We start from the raw sequence: 19,875 nt of genomic DNA on the forward strand, positions 1-19,875 counted from the left end.
ATCACAAGCACACTACGAGAAGTCGAGCCAATGTCTTCACCTTGGATGGTTTTAAATTAGTTTCTCCTTTGTTATGTAGCTGACCACACAGGCTATCTTCAGGAAGCCAAGTCAAAGTATCTCATGGGGGATATGTATACTTAAAGAAGCCAGTTTAGTAATGTATTACTGAGCTACAGACTTCAAGCCTGATTTAACTCACGGCTCTGTCATAAAAAAAAGTGAAGCTCTCATGCCCAATTTTTCTTTCAAAACATGATTCGCTGATGTCAGAACCTCCTTTTGTTAAATTATTCATACGCTTTTGAGAGAAGTTTTGATTGTAAGGTTACCAGTCGTTTCTTACCTTCGGTGGTTTCGTACGCAGCTAGGACGCTTCGTACCCAAATAGTTGAAACCTCTCGTATCCAAAAAAATAAATGATAAATAAATGATAAATAAATGATAAATATAGCCAAGATTGTAGAATATTATTTGTTTCATATAGTTTTGACGATGGTGTCTATTTGGATCGCGACGTGTCGATCGATCGCATCTGACCGCATGGTTCCAACGATCAAAGAACACAGCTGCAGGCGTATCCAGTCGACATTATCACCTGAAGAAGGCTTGCAGCATACACGTTCGATTCACATCGTATACGTGTTCATCTCGAATAATAACTGCAACCTACTTACAACAATAATAATTTGCTTCGTTTAATTATACACGCGCACAATACGAGTTCACAACAATTTTCCGATTAGCTGTTTCCTCCTCAATTGACACCTGTTATGCAGCTAGGACGCTTCGTACCCAAATAGTTGAAACCTCTCGTATCCAAAAAATCAAGTCCTTTCCTACCCATCTCAGTTGTTTTGTACCCAGCTCGGTCGTTTCGAGCTGTAAACAACTCTCATCAAACAACTAGTTTAAGTTCGTCTTTTCCCCTATTTACACAATATCTTCTTTTCTTATTATCATTATTGTTAGAATTCAGTCAATATTGACTGGCATGTCCCATATGATGGTGATGTTGTTATCTTTCGATTGTGCATCACAGTCTCATCAACTTTGATTTTAGATGTGGCTCTGGAGGACTGCTAGTGATTTAACCCATCGTGTAGAATGCGTCGACACATCCGGGTACTTTTTAAGTCCATCGGGGGTAAATTTGAGAGGCCCTCCAAGAGAAGAGGCGAAACAATAAGGAATATGGCTAGAAATCGCCTGCTTGCGTCTTCTTTTTTTCTTTCAATTTTGAACACAAACTAGTTTCATGCAGTAGCTATTTGCGAACATATGGATTTTTTAGAAGAGGGTTAAATAACCAAATATGACCTTTATCGAGTATGCTTTGAAATATCGATATTCTAGATGTCTCCAGTAAGGAAGCTGATCTTCAGATCGAATAATCCCATAAACTATTCCTCTTTTCCTCCTTTAACTCATGTTGCTCGACTTAGTAAAGCCTATTACAGTTGGCTTTACCTTCGGACGGTATTTTGAATTACAGGCGCGATCGCAAACTTTATTCAATAAATTCAACACTAGAAAAAATGGGAAATCAATAAATTCAACACTAGAAAAAATGGGAAATCAATAAATTCAACACTAGAAAAAATGGGAAATCAATAAATTCAACACTAGAAAAAATGGGAAATCAATAAATTCAACACTAGAAAAAATGGGAAATCAACAAAGCTACCAAGGGTCAAACTGGATTTTGCGCGCTGTAGTTTTATTTTCTGGGGTGCCTCGATTTTTTAATTCGTTACCTTTAAGTTTGAGGAATATTAATTCTAGAGTTTTATTCGGGAAGCCTCGGAAGATTGTTCCTTCTGATTTTTATTGTAGTTTCAGCAGTTTTTAACTAAGTGTCTTGTATTATAGGTACTATCTTATATATATAATAATTTCTTATTTCTTAGTTTTTAATTCTTAATCAGCAGGACCCCGGTGATAACAGTAAGCTATTGCGAACTCTATGTATTTTTTAGAACGTCTTACAACTCTAGCAATTTACCAACCAGCAGGAGAATTAGTGCTTTAAAAGAGAAATAACTGATATCCACAGAGGTTAACTGATACTTTATTCGTACGTCGAGACTAACATAGAGATATTAGAAATCAAACTTAATTAGTTTTGTGAACAGCAGGTTTTGAATGAGTTTCCCCTTTCTGAAATAGCGCATGAAAAGAGGATCAGTTAAATCAAATGTTAAGTACGAAAAAGTCCACTATTACATATAAATCTTCGATTTATGGGAATTTCTTGAATGTTTATCAAAAGGCTTTTGAAGACATGACGTGTCCCTTGACAACGTCTCATTGGCGTATTTCCTTCCTTATCAAATATTTCATTTGATCATTAGACGTAAGAGTATCCTCAAATTTCGCCCATATTTGCTAGCAACTCTATAAAGCTAAGTTTCAAGCAATTTTTTGTGACTGATGCCAGCAATTCTTGTAAAGAACGAAAAATAAAGCTTTTTAAATTCAAATTAATGTTTATATGACAATATCAAGAAATTTAGATAGCAACTTTTTGTATTTTTCGCAATTTTTAGAGACTATTCAAATTAGCAACTTTCTAGCATCTTAGGAGCCCATTCGGGACAGGCCTAGTCTCAATGGGGTGATGCTTTTACCGCTTGTTAATAGTTAAAATTTTCATCCTTTTACAGCTAATGGTTAATTTCTTTCTGTCATTTTGATTATTTTGATTGTGTCACGATAAACCGATCTCCCTACTAAGGCTCTGTGATGTTCTTATGACCACCCCCCGCTCCTTGTTGGCTGTGAATTTTCAATAGTCCCCTCGATACACTTTATTGGAGACGACTGACCCCCCCCCCCGCTCCCCTTGAAATCCATGTGATATGTGATCACCCCAGAATCCCACAGCCATCCCCCCTCCCCCTCCCCCTCCCCCTCCCCCTCCCCCTCCCCCACAAGACGTAATGAACCACTGACTCAGCTTGGCCGTTATCGGTCGTTGAAAACATTTTTTGTAATTAATTATTTTTGCCATTAATCCGGTTGACTGGTGTATTTAGGTAAGAGTATGTAGACACTGTTGGAGCGTTGTATTTCCTTGACTTTTTATGCAGAATTTGATCTGGGGGAGGGGTGGGAGACTCGTCAAAGTTTATGTGAATTGCATCACGGGTTTGCCAGCCGTCTTTGTATTTATACGAGGCTATGTAAATACGGAAATAGACCTCTGTTGCCAAAAGTTTCGATAAAACATCTGCTCTCACTAGTTGAAACAGTGTACTTTATTATAGTATGGATACGCGAAGAGAAAGCTCAGCAGTGTGTCTCATTTCAGCTCCAAAATTTCTTCTTGTTCATTCCAAAATTCAAATTTTGAATCGCATGTCTCAGAATAAAAAGCAAAAACAACGAGCTACTTGTCTGCAATAAAAAAACACTCGCTACATTTACATTTAAACAACGACAAGAAATAAACATCGATGGCGTTGTCTTAAGATTTTATTTCTGGCAAAATGTTCGAACCTCATCGATATTTGTCAAGATTTACTTGCTTTCCTTTAGTCTAGAATATTCCCAACACATCTTTGAAAACCATATGGGTAGTCTGAAGCAGGTGGTTGGCGACAAAAACATTGTTATTCGCTATCAGCTCTTGAACCGTAAGTTTAGGAGGAAAGAGCTAATCGGAAAATTATTGTGAACTATTATGCGCGTGTTTAAACGTATCAAATTATTACTATTGTTAATAGGTTGTAGTTATTAATCGTGATAAATACAGTTGTCTACGATGTGAATCGAACGTGCGTGCTGCAACCCTTTTCAGGCGATAAGGTCGACTGGATACCCCTGCAGCTGAGTTCTTTGTTCGTTGGAACCATGCGGTCAGATGCGATCGATCGAAACGTCGCGACCCCATCATGGAAATAACTATTTTAATTCCATACCACTTCATAAATTTTTCCACTTTCTGCAAAATTTGATCCGCCAAGTCTCACATAGAGGATTTTCTAATGTTAATCAAAAAGTAAATATTCGAGAACAATACCCGTTATGTTTCTTTTGCTTCATTAAAAATTCTCATTGTGACTTAATTTTGTCGGAGTGATCCAACTTGAATAATTTGCATGACAGGGTAAATTAGCGTAATCAAATAAGTTGATAACGTAAATTGGCCACCGTAAGGAGTTTAAAGACTTTAAAGACTGACGTTTCGAGCGTTAGTCCTTCGTCAGAGCGATTGGAATTGCTCTGACGAAAGGCTAACGAAGCTCTTGACGAAGGGCTAACTTTCGAAACGTCAGCCTTTAAACTCTTGACGTTGGCCAATTTACGTTATCAACGTAGTTCATTACACAAAATTACCCTGTTTCATATCCTACCGACGCCGCACAACTGTTTCTATAGAAACTTACCCCATTATAAATTTGCATGACAGTCAACTTCCCACATCATATGCCAGAAGTAAACGGCTGGTCGTGCCTCAAAACATCACTAGGTGATTAGGCTCAAATATCCTTCTGAGAAGAGAGTTCTCACAAGCCTTGCAGTTCTATTGCAGTTATACGGATATTTTGGACTTGTCTATCGTCACTGAAAATTAGCCAGAAGTTTGCGTTTGATTCAGCTGACGGAAACTCGACCCAAACAACCAAAAAAAATGATGACCAGAAGTTGCCAGTTATGAGGAACACTCTTGAGTGAGTAAAGTCCTTTCTAAAAGATTAATTTTATTTGATATGTCTCACAGGAATACTACAAGAATTCGAGCCTATGGCGTCATCCTGGATGGCTTTAAATTAGTTTGTCCTTTTTATGTAGCTGACTACACAGGCTTTCTTCAGGAAGCCAAGTCAAATTGTTTCAAGGGATATACTTCAAGAAGCCAGTTTAGCAATGTATTACTGAGCTAAATACTTTAAGCCTATTTTAGCTCACGACTCTTTCATGAAAGAGTGAAGCTCGCGTGCCCGATATTTCTTTTAAAACATAATTCGCTGATGTCAGAACCTCCTTTTTTAAATTATTCATACGCTTTTGAGAAAAGTTTTGCATCCGCTAGTTTGATAATGTTGGACTATACACTAGCTCACACTAGATTTTACTCCTGAGCACGCTACGTTTTGTCATGAGCCATGATTTTTAGGTCCCATCAGTGATTGCACTGAAGAGTAAGAAAAGAAAACAAAATATTTACGGCAGAAAGTCTGCCGGTGGCAGTAAAACTTATTAGATGAAGCATCCTGTTACATAGTGACACCACTTGCGCACGTTCTGACCTGTACAAAGTTCCAATTTCAATGCAGGCTTAACTTAGTTTCAAAGTTATTTCTTTCCCAACGATCAGTTTTTCGATCTTGAAAAGAAAAGGAAGACTGCGTTAATCACTTAGGCAAGTTCATAGCATTGGAGAAGTACCGTATGGTTCTGTTATCATCATGATAGGGTAGAGCTAAACTAACAATATCATATTGGGAAATTTTTATAAGCGTTGTCAGGGGCGGCGAGCCGTGTGCTATTTTAAAAGTATAGCGTGAATGTTTGAATCAGCAGAAAGAGCTGCTAATACATTAGGGAATGATTCTTAAAGAATTCAGTTACTTTATTAATTATTTAAATGTTTGTTTCCAGTTTGCATGCATTGAGACGACCACCGTTCTTTGTTCTTAGTAAAAACTATTTTTTTCCACTGAGGAATTGCATTTAAAAAGCTTTGACACTACTTTTTGGAAAACTAAGCGAAATTTTTTATTTAATCATAGACGAACGCGCTATGTAACTGTTTTTCGTATCCGTGTCTTATCGACCCGTGTCATCTAATGCACGCCTCTTCACATCAAACTTTAAATTTGTCGTATGCGTGTCGTATAGCTCGTCATGTGTGTGCGATATGTCATACTGATTGAAACAAAGCCAAACAATAAGTGGCTCTGCAATTATCGCATTATCTGTTTTTCTGTGGATGGCCACATATTGTATCACTGTGCTCTCAAAATTTCAACCCTAATTAGGATGCTAATAAGCTTCACCGGCACCCGCTGGTTTGATGATGTTGGACAGTAAATGAAAACTTAAACTTACCTTATCTCTTAAACTCGCTTCTTTCTGAGATCAGCCATGGTTTTTAGGTCCCAGCAGTGACTGCACTGAAGAGCAAGAAAACAATCTAAACAATAAAGACAGAACTGTCAAGAAAAGTGATTGCAAAGAAGTGCCTCTTGTCAAAGTGAAAAAAACAGATCCAAATTTAGAGACGGAAAACTTATGTGAAGTCTCCCATTTTGATATAAAAATGAATATAGGAGGTCAATAGCGCATAAACAAATATGAGAAATCAAGAGAAAGAGCAGCAATCATTCTATAAAATGCTTTTTAGATCGGGTTGGACGGGAAATTATCTAGCTTTCGTTCATGACGTAAGGACCAAATGCGTTCAGCCTTAATGTCATGACTTAGCGAAAAATACGTTCACCGCAGTTCTGCCCTATTCGAACAAGAACAATATTATATTGTGTCAAACGAACGAGAATAAGAAATAAGTTTTGAAAAGCCAAATAATTCTGAAAAAAATGTTTTTATTAGACAAAACGAAGAGTTTCGCTGCAATTTACTTACATTATAACAACGATGTCGTATTTTGAATGTCCAAGAAAATGGAAGTTCTGCGTGGATCTCAGCCAAAACGCTTTCAAACAAAGTCTGCAGGTGGTATTAAAAGAAGTTTTAAAAATAGCATGGTGTTTCATAGTTTTATCCTTAAAAATATGTTGTGGTCTGTAACGTTCCTCTTTCAATGCAAGTGAAGTTCAATTTAAAGTCAATTTGTTTCCAAAGAACTCTTTGTCGATTTTGAAAAGTGAAGGAAGACTGCGATACTCACTCAGGCAGGTTTATAGCATAGGAGAAGTACTCTATGGTTCTGTTATCATCCTTATAGGATAGAGCTAAACCAAACATATAATTTTTGGAAATTTTTTAATAAGCGTTGTCAGGGGCGGTGAACTGTGTGCTATTTTAAAAGTATAGCACGAATGTTTGGATCAGGAGAAAGAGCGGCTAATACGTTAGGGAATGGGTTTTAAAGGAGTCTGTTACTTTATATTTCGATGTTTTTTTATTGCATGCATTGGGAGTACAACCGTTCACTGTACTGAGTAAAAACTGTCTCTGCCATTAAATAATTGCATTTAAAAAGCTTTGACAACTTTTATTGAAAGAAAATAAATAAAACTTTTGATTAAGCCATAGACGAATGTGGAATGGGACTGTTTTAGTATCCGTGTCTTATCGACTCGTGCCATATCTCACGCTTGCCCTTTCAAATAAAGCTTTAAATTTGTCGTATGCATGACATGCGTGTGGGCGATACGTCATATCGCTTGAAAAACAGCCAAACAATAAGTGCCTCTGCAGGTATTGTATTCCCTGTTTTTCAGTGCACGGCCACATATTTTTATCACTGTGCTCTCAAACTTCATGATTTCATTTCAGGTGAGATTATATAACCACAATGGGAGTCCAAGAGTTCTTTCATTTACCAGTTTTCCTCTCTATGTTGGTTTCGTTTGACTCAGTTGTTACTCAGTGCCACTGTAATACACGCGAAGTCTCCATCCTTGGTAAGATGCTTCAAAAACACATTTTTAAAACAATCACTGGAGCAGCATTCGGTGATGTGTGTTTGCGGGAGTGTTATCGTGATGCCAGATGCCAAAGCTTTAACTATGTGTTCACCCAAAACAAGTGTGAGCTGAGTAACCGCACAAAGGAAGCCAGGCCTGAAGATTTTGTACCCAACTCTGAGAGATATTACTTCAGACGAGATAGGAAGAGAGGTGAGCATTAAAGCAGAATGATTCAGCTAACTGTTTAAGAGGGGGAGATATCACGTTTTTTCTTCCCTTTCTCCTTTTCTTATTTTCTAGCTATTCTCGGTGCCATTCCCGAGCTGTCTGCAGACTCGTGCAAGGAAATCAAGGCGAGTGAAGGTGGACAAGCGGTCAGCGGAAAATACTGGCTGAATTTTATCAAACCTGACACTCCTGTGTTGGCTCATTGTGACATGAAAACCGAAGGTAGAGTAAGACAGTTAAACAGAATGGATATGCTCTAAAAAAGTATTGTACCTTGCACAAAAGCTAACGGTCAGCTTTGTGCCAGGTACAATCCTTTTTCGTTGTTGATCCTAAGTCAAAGAATTATTAGAATTGTTCTGAAAATGTTTAAAACTTGTTCCTTGGAAACTAGTTATGAAGCAGCAAGGAATTTTTGTGTCAGCCCTTACAAAGCAGATGACTGGCACTTAACCTAACAGCAGAAAACTAAAATCAACTTAAGTTGCATCACCCACGGATAAGCGCCTGCGCATTTAGAAACATGGCACATTTTTTCCAATCTTATCTTTTATCTTATCTATATATTTCGTATCTCAACCATTTCGACTAAAGATGACAGAAAGAATTGCGTATTCGTAGGAATATATTTTTTTCAAAGTAGGATTTGATAAATCTTGACTCATTTGCATCCTACTAAGTAAGGTGAACTCGTTGTTTATGCCTCGCTTTAATTCCCAACACCAAACAACGATTCAATATGTTATTGGAATGATAAACATAGAAACTCTTGGAGAGCCTGCTCGATAAAATTGTTTGACACACACTTGGTTTTTTTTAAACGGTGAATAACTTGATTAAAGAGGAACTGAACAGTAGTTTGCTTAAAATTGTGCATGATGATCAATTTATATTGTCGCTCTAAACGATTTGGATATTCATTAACAGATTCTGACGAATGCAATGCCTCCGTTAGCGTTTGTGATGTGAACGCTGACTGCAAAAACACTCTGGGATCGTATCGCTGCTCTTGCAGAGCCGGTTTTTCTGGAGATGGACATACTTGCAGAGGTTGGAAGAAATTTAATCAGAAAACGCACAGTTTTCTTGACGCCATGCCGTTGCAAGGAATTAATTCTTTGAGCTTTCTTTGACTATTACTTCATTAGGTCTAAAATTGTTTCCCGTCAACAATTTATTCTTGATCTAATTTAAAAGTTTGGTGCAAATGTTTTGAAATCTTTGTATTGTTTTCTTTCGATAAGATATTCTTTAATTTTATCTTACTGCAAAGAGTTTATTATGCGTATCAGCGATACGGCGGAACTTCCATGATAAACCCTTGACATCTTAGACCTCAATTTCCAGGTGTTAACCCTATCGTCAATAGTTTTTGTATAGTGTGTTTGTTGTTCAACTGAAAGTGATAAAATGCTGGGGAAAAGAAACAACTACCTCAAGATAAAGGCCGCAGAATTTGCGTAAAAGGCAGAAAAAGCCGATTGTCAGAACATTTTAGGCTCTTATCAGTGTTCTCGCAGACCTGGATTTTTTGGCATTGGTACAACTTGTTACCGACATTTGGGTTTGGATATTTGGGTTTTTAAGACAGATTAACTAACTTGTTATTTTCAACGCTTCAAATTCGATTCACGTTTTTTGTGGACATTCCCCCTAAAATTTCACAGATATCATGTTCAGGAGTAAATACTTTTTTTCTTTTTAAAGGTGCTGTGAATCTAAAAACCGATGGGAGAAGGGGACGCTTTGGAACTATACAGACGTTCGTTGTTCCACGGACCACCCGCTATCTCATCAAAGCCTGGGGCGCTCGGGGAGGAACACATTCATACGATTATGGAGACAATCCAGGAACATATTATGGTGGAAAGGGAGCGTTTAAAGAAGGGAAGTTCAGACTGAATAAAGGAACAGTGTTAAATATTGTGGTGGGACAAAGAGGAGGAGATTCAGTGGAGGTTAAAGGCGGACAAAGCACTAAAAAAACAGCAGCTCAACTAGGAGTGTCCGTGGAAGACAATGCTGGCACTGGAGGAGGGGGAGGAAGTTTTGTTTATAGTACAGCTGATGTTCTGTTGCTGGCTGCCGGAGGAGGAGGGGGTGCGTCTGGCGGATATAATGGTGTGGATGGTCAGGCGGAATCAAATGGCACCAGTAGTGTAGGGCAGGTTTCGTCACAAGTTCGAAATGGAGGCATAGGTGGGCAGCCAGGTGAATGCAACAGTGAGGGCGGTTACCACCATGGAGGAGTGGGAGCGGGTTGGTTTGGTCAAGGTTGTACCCGGCTAAGCTCCTCCCATGGGGAAAGAGGTGGATCACGTGCGCAAGTGTGGATCGGAGGTCAAGCCGGAGATATGAATAGCGGTAATAACGGGGGCCCTGCACCAGGAGCAGTTGGTGGGTTTGGTGGTGGGGGAGGTGGAGCAGAGGATAATGGTGCATCAGGTGGAGGTGGTGGCTACTCTGGGGGGGGTAGTGGTACCCGTTGGCAACAAGTCGGAGGTGGAGGAGGCTCGTACTGTAATGGCGAAGATTGTTCCGGTTTGGCTGGTGGGAATTCGAATGATGATGGCCTTGTGCAAATTATGGAATTGTTCGGCTGATTCCAACACATTTTCTTGAGTTTTACAGTAATTTTTTCAAAATGGATTTCTGTATTATTAGTAGTTGTGGTGGAAATTGCAGACGTTTTATATACATTTAAATCCCTTGTTCCTTTTTCAACAAGGGAGATGATAAGAATCCTCTTCCTCTGGCTATCTATTAAAAATGGCACCGTCTACGATTATAATATTCAACACGCTTAAGCTTAAAATTCTGAGGTTTGTTGACACTTTTTAAAATTTAACTTGTAAGAGTGTGGTCAAAACCATTATAAAGTTAAAAATTTGAAGGGAACTGTCCAATGATTTCCATCTATTAAGTATCCTATTATAGAAAGTCTTTTAAATAGTAAACTCTTCAGAACTGGTCCCGAGAAAAACAAAAAGAACGCTTCACAGTAGGCACAGTCGTCTAGTAAGTTATTGTATAGCAAAATGAATAAATTAGAGGAGGCGATGCAGAAACAAATCGAACATTTTGATGACCTCCTTTAAAGTGTGTAAGAGAGCAAAATATCACAAAACCATAATATCATGCCGGTTTAACGTTACTCTCAGTCAAGCCATGTTCACGTGTAATAGTGGTCGTTCATAAACACGAGCGGGAAACGTTCCATTGCTACCTACTGATGTCAAAGATTTTGTAATGTTGTCCACTCAGATCAAAAAGTTCACACAGACAACAGTTTTATTGTTGGATGTAATGTTACCCCAAAGTAACCAATGATAGTGCCCGCTGTTAAGAAAAAAATACAGTTGTATAACAGGATCAGTTTTTGATGCATGAGATTGATTGTAAGGTTACCAGTCGTTTCGCACCTTCGGTCGTTTCGTACCCAGCTAAAACGTTTCGTACCCAAACAGTTGAGTCGACTCGTACCCAAACAATTAAGTCGTTTCGTACCCAGCACGGTCGTTTCGAGATGTAAAACTTTCATCAAGTAACTTGTTTAAGTTCGCCTCTTCCCCTGTTTACACAATTTTAAAAGCTGAGCCTCCGAATGAGTCAATTGATTTCAGCTTCCTTGTGTTTTGCCCCATTTTCTCCATGTTAAAAATTCGTTTCGGGCATAAGAGACTAATGGACATCAATTGATTCATTAATATCTTTCTTTTATTATTATTATTATTATTATTATTATTATCATTATTATTATTATTATCATTGTTATTATTATCTCTTCCATCACAGTCTTTGCTGGTGTTCTTTTTGTGCATCCGCTGGGCGCAAACCATGCACCTAGGGCATCAGTCACTCAAGTCAATCATTCTGTTCATACGCTAAGCACCTTTCTGAGTATTTGCATAGATCCCAGAATGCAGATCTTTTGAATCTGTGTCACATTAGCTTCTTCTGATACTTTCGTTATGTTTTCCACCATACACTTCTTTACTGTACCAAGCGCACCAACAACCAGAAGGAGAACTATGGTTTTCATACGACACATGTTCTGTATTTCTAGTTCTAGGTCTTTGTACTTGCTGTTCTTTTCCATTTCCTTCAGAACGATGTTTCTATCAGATGGAACAGTCATATCAATCAGTTTGCAGTTGGAACTCTCCGAATATTTAAGAGAGGTTGTCAGTAATTTTCGAGAATCCGGCGACAGAAGCAAAAATTCAACTTTGTTTTTATTTTCTCAAAAAGACCCTTTTGGTGAATCGTTTTCAAAAATAATATTCATAAGTTCCAGCGAGTTTTTATTTTGGAAAAAAATATGAAAGTTCGAAATCGGCCAAAACGTACCTAGTTTGCATAATTTCTATTGGGCTTTCAGTGCATTTTCACAACGCTCGTACAAGACAGCGAAAAATTATCTTGGATTCATTTTTTCATAAGTTGTTTTCATCCCTCGGAGTAGCTTTGCAACTATATTTCATCTCTAACTGAACTTTCTTTCGTTTGTAGCCACCCACGTAAAGTACACTATATTTTCTATTCAGTTTTTACGCTGAATTTTGCTATATTTCAGACGACCATAACATCGGGGGTATACAAATTTACATAAAATAAATGAGCTCATTTCAACGAAAAATTCTTCGTGTTTATCATGTAAAAATATTGTTTTTGGTCCGTGAAAAGCGAGCGCGCCAGACCAAAATATATAGCGTGCAGTTTCACAGAGTTAGGCCATTTTCCTTGCTGTACTCCTACTGCAAATCGCACGCTATTGCGACAAAACTCCACGTGTCTGGTCTCTACTTCAGTTTTGATTCATTTAAATATATCGATTTTAACTTAAAAACTAACCTTCCTTTATTGTTAAGTGAAAAAACCACCGTTTTAGGTAAAGTTTTTGAGTTGACTTTTCTCGAGTGCTAAATAAACAAATCGCTGTTTACAAAGATACCAGCTCCGTCGACGTGTTTTTAGCTGAAAAATCGATGGGAAAATCGTAGCGTTTCTTTCTCCTGTCTTTTACTATTTTAAAGATTTGCTAAAATCAGGAAATAGGGCACTTGTACAAAACCAAAACATTCCTTAGTCTACAATTTGATTGTTTATTATCATTATCGCACAGTTCACAATAAGGAAACTGTAACAGGAGAGATTTTTAAATTCAGATGCCGCGTGCTTGTTGACGTACAAGTTCCCGAGTGTAACAATTTCGGCTTTTCGGGAAACTCTGCTTCTCTTATATGATAGGAAATATCAATAGCCCCATAAAATTCATTAACTGCGCCGTGTTTCCAGAAAATAAGACTGGAAAATGGTTTTTCCAATTTCCGCCATCAAGAAATTCCAGGTAGAAATAGTATTTGTAGCGTGACTACGTGACCTTTCATGAGAAGTAAAAATTGTTTTTCTTTTTTTTAAGAAGACACCTCCAGAAAGTTCTTTATCCTTCTGTCATCTTATTTGCCTGTTTTTTGACTGCAAATATCATCTGCATTTGCCATTATTTTCGCTGATTGTCCTGCGTGCACGTGCGAGCAAGTTCATATACAGCACTCTTTCGAGTTTCTTTATGTGGTGTCGGGCATAAGTGTGTAGGTCTGGCTCAAAAGATATCTGTGCGCTGCAACACTGGTTTCTATGTTTTCTCCTTTTTCTTTATTTGTATTTTTATTCTCCTCCTTGCATTATCACACATGTATGTTTTTTTTTATTCCCTCGGCGCGTTCCCTCAGATTTGAAAGTATAAGGCTATGAAAAGTCGATATTGACCAGAACTGAAACCTTTTCTATCACTATTTGTTTCAAAGAACCCCTGTTATTTATAACTTTATTTCTCAAGAGAATATGTTTTTATTTGCCATTTACTTCCATTAGTACATGAAACTAGGTCCCGATAAGTTTTTTTGTTTCGTGACTCCCAAAAGCTGTTTGCGACAACATCAGTTGAGAACTCAGAGCAAATTAAAGCAATTACACCCGAGAAATTCGCCTGTAGCCTTCTACGCGCAGAAGACAAATCCAAGTAATGAAGCTTTCTAAGACCTCTGTAAACTAGAGACATTACGTGACGTCGAGGGGTCAAATATTTACACTAAATCTGTGACCCTCAAACAGATTACGTACTCGTACATGTAACGTCCGAAAAATGTCACGCATGTATAACACCGTAGGCGCACCTGGCGAATTATATCCACTGGCTTCAATAGTAAAGAGACAACTTATTTACTATTTGTATTAGAGCAAGCTTATTTACCCTACTTGTAAAACTCCTTGATGAAGTCTACTATTGTCAGACGAAATGCGTGGGAGATAACTACAAGTTTTCACTTTCTCAGTTCGTGCAGTGAGTTCAACAGAAAAATTAAGCTCACCCTGTCATAATCAATGATTTGATACCGTAAGTACCAATTTAGGTACATCATTGGGCTTTGATCACTAAATGAAAAAAATGTGCGTTTCCCCACGCTTGCCACATTTATTCTTTGGAAAATTATTTTACTGGAGGGCGATGTCACTTAGCTTGGTGCGTCTTGACTCTGGCCGACGAAAATTATCGAGGTGAACCCCATGAAATTCTTGTCAAATGTTTTATAAACTTTGTCTACCCTTGATTTGCACGCAATAAAAGACAAATTCCGAACGATATTTCAAAATATTTTATTCACTGGTCAATTTATGACCTGTTTTATAATATTTCATTTTTCCCTGTAAATTTAAGAGAGGGTCAATTTTTTGTGGCAGCCAAAGATAGACATCTCTGAAAAGTCTCTGAAACTCTTAAAGAATTTACACTGCCGGTAATATTTTCCTCCTTCTCGCAACAGCGCAACAGACATTGTCAATCCTTTGTAGTGTAGGTGTATCAGTTGTATTACGTCTTCATAGTGATGCCGTATAAGAAATCGAGTGTCTAAAAAGCTCTCAATTCTCGCGCTGGCCAGGGACGGCAACAGCTCACAACTCTAAACTCGTGGGTGTACAGCGTAAAAAAATAAAAAATTAAAACATTTGAGAGACGTCAATGTGTCCCAAACATGCGTTTCGTCCGAGAAGAACCTTTTTCTAGCGCGTATTGGCTTATTTGGAGATTAGGAAAGCCGCCATTTCGCGATATGCCTCAAATATCGTGCACAACTTGGTATGAGATTCACCTCGTCATAAAAATCGGACACGTACAGTTGAGAGAGAGGTGAATCTGAAGATGGCAGAAGAAATCAAAGCTGGTGGCGAGTCTTCCTTGTGGCAAGGTGACTGTAAACCTAATAGAACGCGTACTGTAACCGCTATCTTAGAGTCAGCAATGAATAAGGAAGAAGGGCAAGAAGAGCGCTTATCTGAAAATCAGTTTTCCTAACTAATGATTTGTGACTGAAATGAACTTTATATCATATGATTGCTAGGGATACGCAGGTACTGTAGAGACGCTCACATAAATAGAGGTGGGCGACCCTCCCTCTGACTTTAGAACTGCGACAAGTTTATAGCGCAGACCAACTGGCACAGTTTGGAGCACCTCAGAGTCTCACTAGGCTCATCGCATAAGAAACCTTCAGCAAACTAATCGTAGAAGTGGGTGGTTATCAGCAACGTGCACGGATCCCTGAACGCGGGCCATCGCGAGAACTATATCCAATCCGTCACGGACGGAACAAGAAAGCGAGATGTTCTTGCTAAGAGGAAGGATGTATCAAGACATTTCAGTCATTGGCTGCCATCCAAAAGCACCCTAACAAAGGCAAACACAGTGAAGCTGACAAAAAAATCCGCCTATGATAAGATCAGGAGAAAATGGACGAAGACCGGCTTGCCATTTTAAAGGGGGTGGTTACGTTCAAGGTTGAATCTCAGGTAAACTTCTGACGAAACATCCCTAACTAACTAAATGGACTTTGCATGGGCTCTTTGGAAAACACAAAAACCAGCCACCTTTTCTCAGAAAGCAAAGAATTATTTCATTGATATGAGCTGGACAGGGGAGGAAACTAGTAAGGCAACCGCCTCTAACAAGGCAGAAGATAAGGAGTGACCTTGAAAATTTAGACGAAGACTGCAGGAGAGGGTACAGCTGCTATTAAGCTAAAAAAATAATAAAGATCCTTGCATCTCACTTTTCAAAGTTGTCAAATATTTGGATGAATCGAAAAGTCTAAAAACTCAGTCGTTTATGTGCCTCTGTTGACTGACAAGCCGTCGATCAAATTGACTGATACTTGTGGTGGACATTAACTAAGGGTCAAGAAAAACCGGGGGGTGATCTATATCCCCCCGGAAAAAAAACAAAACAGAAACCAGTTTGTCTTTTTTAGTTTTGGGGTAGATCCTTTAACCTGGCAAAGTTTCGTTAAAATCGGTGAGATTGAATGTAGCACGACTGCCCGGTGCTACATGCCATTTTTCTCGGATTTCTTTGACAATTTTTACCAACAGAATTCCAACCTACAGTTGATTTGAAAATGTATCTAAACAGGTGGACTACACAAACATACTGTTTTACAGTGACAGTGGTAGAAATCTACAAAAGCGACCGAGCAAAACACCGAGGTTCATGCACAATTAAGCGAGTATTTTCATGCGACAACTACATGTTTCGAATATTTTAAGTATGCGAAGATTTTATTTAGCTCACGCTCACGTATTTTCAACAACATTTATAGTTACATGTAATTTACTCTAAATTTATGCCAGTGGGATAGATTGTTAATTAAAGAACAATATATGCGACGGGCCAATTTCAGCTAAAAACACGTCGACAGAGCTGGTATCTTTGTAAGCAGCAATTTGTTTATTTAGCACTCCAGAAAAGTCAACTCAAAAACTTTACCTAAAACGGTGGTTTGTTCACTTAACAATAAAGGAAGGTTAATTTTTAATTTAAAATCGATATATTTATTTTTCTACAAAGCATGTAGAATTCTGATTATGTTACATTTTTTGACAATGAAATTTTTTACTGCACACTTGTCTGGAATTTTCCCCTTACACTGACCACTATTTTGGAGTAAAATACCAATATTAAGGTCTTACAGTTGTACAGACTAGGATTGTCTAGACACTATTTCAGTTGATTAACTATCTATAATTTGCCTTTGCATGATTCAGCTTAGTCTGTTTCCCTAATCAAAAGTACATATTAAATAAGCTAAGAAATACACTCATTAGTCAAGATCACCCATGTAAACTTGCAAACATGCTCCTCACATAAGCTGCAATCCAGAATCTTCACTGATAATCTATGAAGACAAAGGTGCCAAGAAGTAGTTTTTTAATGACTATCTTCTACTCAACCAACTAAATGAGGAAGGAAAGATTACTTCATACACATCAGAAATCTTCTCCACTTACTTTTAAACCTTTTGACCCCTTAAAAGTAACTCAAATCTATTCCCTTACAGTATCACCACTGAATACCAAATTAAGATCACCTCCTTAAAGGAAATTATCACCAGTTAAAGAGGCCCTTCATTGTTAAATAAATTCTCCTTGTCAGCACCTTAGGAAATGTCTAAAGAACAGCATGGAGAATACTGATTTAAGGACGTAAAAGGGTTAAAGATAATTATTGGCAAACTTTAAAATATCTAAACCCTAGATTTCTGAAATAAATTTCAATTCCATATTAACCTTTCTATAACTCACGTGGGAAAAACTATGACATATAAGAGATTTATACATCTTTAAAAAACCAAGACTTACTACTGATATGAATAAGTATAGTTTTAACTAGTTGGACTTTATATTTCTGGTCTTTTTACACAACCTTTCCATAATTAAAAGCCGACTGTAAGCTGTAACTTGTACAATAGTCGTGTCTTGTGTATCCTCTTTTATGGAATATTCACATTTGGTCTCTGTTGTGGTAAAATGTTTCTTGCCCTGAAGTAGTCTGTCAGTTGCTTGAGAACCTCAGCTAAGACTTCTTTTGCTAAGGCAGCAGGAGAAACCTAAAACACAAGCTTACTACTTACTCTATTGATCATGCCATAAATTCTTAGTTGATGATCAGAAGATATTTATTATTTTATTACTAGCTCTGCATGTGGGTAAGATGAAGTGAAATCTGTGTTTGAATTGATTCACTTCACAAACAAAACCAGTCTATCTTTCCTGTTTTGAATTGGCAACTGAATTTACATGACTGTATTGACTTCCCTCAATAAGATAAACTCTTGGTTTATTAAGCTGGCTTTCTTGTTCATAATGTAGACATTCTTTTTCCCATTTCATAGACATAGAATTTCACCTTGCCCGTGACACACTGGCACACCCACACAATGTGGCTTATATCAAGCCATCTTGACTGGTGATGACAAGTGTAAAGGGTTTGTGATGGAATCATACCTGAATAGGAAAAAAATTTTCCTGGATCAAAAACTTTACCTAAAACGGTGGTTTGTTCACTTAACAATAAAGGAAGGTTAATTTTTAAGCTAAAATCGATATATTTAAATGAATCAAAACTGAAGTAGAGACCAAACACGTCGAGTTTTGTCCCAATAGCGTGCGATTTGCAGTAGGAGTACAGCAAGGAAAATGGCCTGACTCCGTGAAACTGCACGCTATATATTTTGGTCTGGCGCGCTCGCTTTCCACGGGCCAAAAATACTGTTTTTACATGATAAACATGAAGAATTTCTCGTTGAAAAGAGCTCTTTTATTTTATGTACATTTGTATACCCTCTATGTTATGGTCGTCTGAAATATAGCAAAATTCATCGTACAAACGGAATAGAAAATGTAGTGTACTTTACGCGGTGGTTACAAACGAAAGAAAGTTCAGTTGGAGATGAAATATAGTTGCAAAGCTACTCCAAGGGTTGAAAAACAACTTATGAAAAAATGAATCCAAGATAATTTTTCGTTGTCTTGTGCGAGCGTTGTGAAAATGCACTGAAAGCCCAATAGAAATTATGCAAACTAGGTACGTTTTGGCCGATTTCGAACTTTCGTATTTTTTTCCAAAATGAAAACTCGCTGGAACTTTTGAATATTATTTTTGAAAACGATTTACCAAAAGGGTCTTTTTGAGCAAATTAAAAAAATGTTGAATTTTTGCTTCTGTCGCCGGATTCTCGAAAATTACTGACAACCTCTCTTAAGTACGATGTCTGGTATGTTTGCTGTGATAGTTCAGTCAGTACTGGCATGTCCCATATGATGGTGATGTTGTTGCCTTTCGATTGTGCATGACAGTCTCTGGCTCAAGTTGGTAGCATTTGTCTGTAATCTCGATATCATGATCTTTATAAATGCTCCAGTGGAGATATGCACAACACAAACCAGTTTCATGCAGTAGCCATTTACCAGCATGTGCATTTTTTAGAGCAGGGTTTATCGAATATGCTTTGAAAAATTCATATCCTAGATTTCTCCAGTGAGGAAGCTGATCTTCAGGTTGAATAGTCCCGTGTTTCCTCCTTTAACTCGTTTTGCTCGACTTAGTGAAGCCTATTACAGTTGGCTTCACCTTCGGACGGTATTTTGAATCACAGGCACGACTGCAAACTTTATTCAATGAATTAATGTTACGTAAAAGTCTGGCTCATGCCTAGCACGCTTCGACCTGTTAATTCGCAGGTAGTTACTAGCAACTGAATGGTTTGAATAACACCGAACCTTTTTTAATGTTTTGATCGATCAAAACGGATGCAAGTAGGAATATTTATCTTATTGTTCGCAGAGCCGTAAGGATGTTTCAGGCGGGCGCTTCTTTGTTTTTTTTTCTCTTTATCATCCGGAATTTAATGAGAAAAAAACGTGCTAACATACTCTCGTTCAAGACTACGTTAGCCAGGAGAGTTAACTCTTTGTTAGCTCTTTTAGAACGCTTTTAACATAATAAGATTTCAGACTAACAATTTTCCATCTCCTTTGCAGTAGATGTTTTTGTAATCGCTTTATCCTTCTTTTCTTTTTAGAAACAAGGAAGAATAACCTCTATTTAGTTATTAAGTCCTGATGATCAAAAACCATCAGTGGAGTATAACAGTTCGAGTGTGAAGTATAAGGGAGTGACCCATGCATCGCCCTGCTAACAATGACCCCA

At 37.9% G+C, this 19,875-nt stretch overlaps 1 protein-coding gene across 1 annotated transcript; it reads left to right on the forward strand.

The window, feature by feature from the left end:
* The first annotated feature begins 7,486 nt into the window (after positions 1-7,486).
* On the forward strand, positions 7,487-10,607 carry LOC149052529 (uncharacterized). Its single transcript, XM_089181175.1, has 4 exons — positions 7,487-7,811; positions 7,902-8,051; positions 8,757-8,879; positions 9,537-10,607. Exons 1-4 carry the CDS (start codon positions 7,487-7,489, stop codon positions 10,430-10,432), a joined length of 1,494 nt encoding a protein of 497 aa, XP_089037301.1. The 3' UTR covers positions 10,433-10,607.
* Positions 10,608-19,875: the final 9,268 nt, after the last annotated feature.

The sequence above is a fragment of the Pocillopora damicornis genome, chromosome 1, assembly GCF_964200805.1.
Source record: "Pocillopora damicornis chromosome 1, jaPocDami1.2, whole genome shotgun sequence".
Classification (NCBI taxonomy): domain Eukaryota; kingdom Metazoa; phylum Cnidaria; class Anthozoa; order Scleractinia; family Pocilloporidae; genus Pocillopora; species Pocillopora damicornis.